We start from the raw sequence: 3814 nt of genomic DNA on the forward strand, positions 1-3814 counted from the left end.
ATGTTTGCTTGTCAGGCCTCGAAGCGATGGCGGTTGCATCACATTAGGTTGGACGGCCATCTTGGCTATGACAGCCATCCACCAGGACGCAGATGAAAATCCGGTGAAATCTCTTCAGTTACTCCACGGAATGAAAAGAACAACAGTTTTACAAAAGCCCAGTAACTTTCGAAACCAGGATGAAATGAAATTAAGCGCAAAAAACAGTGCAAAGCACACAAAAACGGCATCATCTTCAGTGAATGTTCTCTTTTAAACTTCTGACATGATCCCACTCCCAACATTAGACGCTCAAAATGACCTCACGGCAGCTCGTCCATATACATAAAAAATCCTTAGGAAGGAAAAAATTTCATCACGTGATAGCATCATAACCCTTCAAGATTTGTTAATAGTTTTGTCATAGCGCCACCACAGCGCAAAGTGCGCACGACGTATGATTAACATTTTCCATTTGACCTGTTTAAAATATAAAACCTCCTCTTATTCATTCATCGGAGTGAATGTGTACAGTCACTGTAAAGAGGGAGGCAAAGGAAAATACTGCTGTTGTGAAAGTTTACCCGAAGTAAGTATATACACGTTTATGGAATTTGGTATCTTTTTCAAATTGAAATGTGCCTGTCACGAATCATGGACATAGATTATGATTCTGGGACCTTGCTGCAGTACAGTGGCTCGAGGTTTCGCCAGTGATTCTGGGTTGGACGGCAGTGGTAACATGGAATGTACTGCCTGGTTGAAAGCCATCGAGATATTTCAAATACAGATATTATAATGTATGATCAAGTTAGTTTTGGTCAATGGCGCCAGGTAATATGGGAGATGAAGGCCGAAGGACAAGTGATTCTGAATGAAGAGAAAGGGGAAGGGTGGCTTTATATAGTGTTTACGTGATGTATAAATGAGCTAAAATTTCACCTCTTTCAAGTTATCCTGCTCCATCGACCATTTTTGATCCAGCTAACATGCATTTCTTTACAATTAGGCTTGACATGCGTTTATTTGCAATTCGGAATGTCGGCCAACTCTCCAGAATACAAACCATGATCGCAATCTCAGCATCATAACAAAACGAATCGTCATATTCGTCACAAAGATTTCAATAATACGAAAGTTGAACTGATGAAACAAGTCAGCGAATTTTAGTTTCAGAAAATTCAAACAATGTGTTATATTAAAACTGGAAGCTTAATATATTATCATAACAGCATATCTAATGAAATTAATCTTCAATATAAAGTGCTAAATATCATTTACACGTTTGCTTGCCGCTGACAAATAGTGTGCCATAGACAGAAGTACTGATGGCCAACCTAATGTACGAATTCATTTAGTCGTAGTAGGTCTATGAACGTGATGTCATAGATTTAAACAGCAACAATGACAATAACAACAACATGATTATGATGATGATGATGATGATGATGATGATGATTATTATTATTATTATTTGTTATTGTTCACGCTAGCCTAACTACTCATTATGGAAATCCTGAGGTCGGAATGCAAAGACACAAAATTTCTTTTTGCATTCCTAAATTTGACAATTAAATACCGTGCATATTTCTCCACAACATTCCAAACATTTCTTCGGCTGATAACCTTGTCCATTACTATTTCAATAAGCAGCCAGCAGATTACCTTTCTCTCTAACATGCTGCCAGGCATTCTCTATTTCTAGCTTGAATTTATCAATGTTCATCATTACATTAACTTTTATTTGCCAATTGACTCACTGTGAACAGTAATGGTGGCCCTGATTGTCATCACCTGCACAACTATCCACACATCTAGCTTTTTGAGAACCTTGGATATGTATAAGATTTAATATCACTATGCTCCAACCAATCTTCATCTAAATCCTTTATTCAATTCCAATGCATCCAGGCCGAGCAATATCATGGATACCTCAGACTCATATGACCAGTATATCTTTCTTCTCTTCGCAACATCTATGGCATTGGTCCTTTCCATATACCTTATCTACAAACACAAGATACCAACAGTTTCTCCAACGTTAACGGGGCAAATAAGACAACTTTCTCCCAGTGAAAGTTACACGTACGACTTAAACAAAAGAGGAATGGAAATTATCTGTGACATGGTATTTGTACAGTCTCGCCTTCCATTAACTTCTGAATTGGTTACCGCTGCTGCAAAAGTTTTACAAAGAAAACATCCATTATTAAAGATGAAGATCATGGAGGACTCCAACTCGAAAGTGAAAGTTCAATACTTTATACCAATGGAAGAATTAGTGGTAGATGTTGATGACATTGAAGCTGAATCCTGGGAAGATGTCCATGCCATGGAGATGAAGACAAACTTTAATCTGTCTACAGGACCACTATGGCGAGTGCGTCTCCTTAGGTCCAATGAAAACCAAGAAAGTGGTGTTCACAAACACATCCTGGCAGTCTCCTTTGTCCATTTCATTGCCGATGGAAATTGCATAATGAGGCTATTTGATGAATTAATGGATACTTTAAATCAAATATCTAATAATGAGAGTGTTGCCGAAACGACATTGCCACTTCTTCCACCTGTTGAACATTTTTTCCCACAATGCAAGATTCCTTGGTGGGAAAAGATCTTAATCAAGTCTCTTTCAAAATTCAGAGGTGTGTCAATGCTGAACAGGGAGGAAAATAATCATTACATTCGATGTTTTCCAGCAGTAATTTCAAGAAATCCTAACGTTGTCAAGGAGACAAGGGCTCTTTTAATCGAACTAAGTAAAGAAGAGGTGCAGAAATTGAGAGAAAATTGCAGAAAACATGGAGCTACCGTAAATGGTGCAACAACTGCAGCAGCTTCCATTGCTGTTTGCAAAATCATGCAGGGAGGAAAACTGAGCCGCGATCAACAAATTCATACGGGCTTCATGGTTGACATGAGAAAATACTGCGGACCTCCTTTGAAACAAGATGAATCGTTTGGTTTCTTCAGTATGCTATTAACGCTGGATGTCACAGTCTCAAACGATAGTGACTCAAGGAGTGGATTCTGGAAGCTAGCGGCAAAGTGTACCAATAAAACAAAACACAAACTGAGGGAGAATGGCAAAGATGCAGTGGACAGATTGAAAATAATGTCTATCAAAAAGAATGTCTTGAAGTTGACTGCTCTTGATGATTTGCGTCATGTTATAGCTGATAAATCCAATGGTTGTCGCTCTGAAAACATATTCAATATGTCTAACCTGGGCAACTGCTCATACTTGACAAAAGAAAAAACTCGAGACTTTGAGCTCGTGCGAAAGGTTACTGCCACTGGTGGTGTTAACTACCAGTCAACTTTTTCGCACTTTATAGTGACTTTCCACGGTGAGATGTTCTGGAGCCTTGTTTACCATACAAACGTATGTACCAAAACCAAAGCATAGGAATATGCTGACGCTATTGAGGAAGTCTTACAGATGGGCTTGAGACATACATAATTTGTCAACCTTGACAGATCTTAAACGGGATTATAGAGGTTGTCTTTGATGATTATAATAGGCTTTCATGGCTTTGTAAATATTCGAATTATGTTAATATTATATTAACATAGAATATTAATAAAACCATGAAAGCCTATTATAATCATCATAGACAACCTCTATAATCCCGTTTAAGATCAATTAGAACAGCAATAATAATAATAATAATAATAATAATAATAATAATAATAATAAGTCTGCTGGGGTTGATATTTTTAATGTTAGAGGCATCTTCTTCTTAAAACTCACAATGTACATAAATTTTTGTATCACTCAGATACTATTAAAATTATGTTACTTCATAATAGAGAAAACAACATTTCTATATGC

General features: G+C 37.3%; 1 protein-coding gene across 1 annotated transcript; it reads left to right on the forward strand.

Moving 5' to 3' along the window:
- The first annotated feature begins 464 nt into the window (after positions 1–464).
- On the forward strand, positions 465–3522 carry LOC139137719 (uncharacterized). The gene is made up of 2 exons (XM_070705967.1): positions 465–568; positions 1891–3522. Exons 1-2 carry the CDS (start codon positions 504–506, stop codon positions 3386–3388), a joined length of 1563 nt encoding a protein of 520 aa, XP_070562068.1. The 5' UTR covers positions 465–503; the 3' UTR covers positions 3389–3522.
- The last annotated feature ends 292 nt before the right edge of the window (positions 3523–3814 follow it).

The sequence above is a fragment of the Ptychodera flava genome, chromosome 7 (assembly GCF_041260155.1).
Source record: "Ptychodera flava strain L36383 chromosome 7, AS_Pfla_20210202, whole genome shotgun sequence".
Lineage (NCBI taxonomy): Eukaryota > Metazoa > Hemichordata > Enteropneusta > Ptychoderidae > Ptychodera > Ptychodera flava.

Excerpts from the sequence above, each read along its gene's own strand:
- LOC139137719 (XM_070705967.1), top strand. The coding sequence starts at position 504 with ATGTGTACAGTCACTGTAAAGAGGGAGGCAAAGGAAAATACTGCTGTT. Across the intron at positions 569-1,890 it reads GTTGTGAAAGTTTACCCGAA|GCCGAGCAATATCATGGATA; the intron begins GTAAGTATATAC and ends CAATGCATCCAG.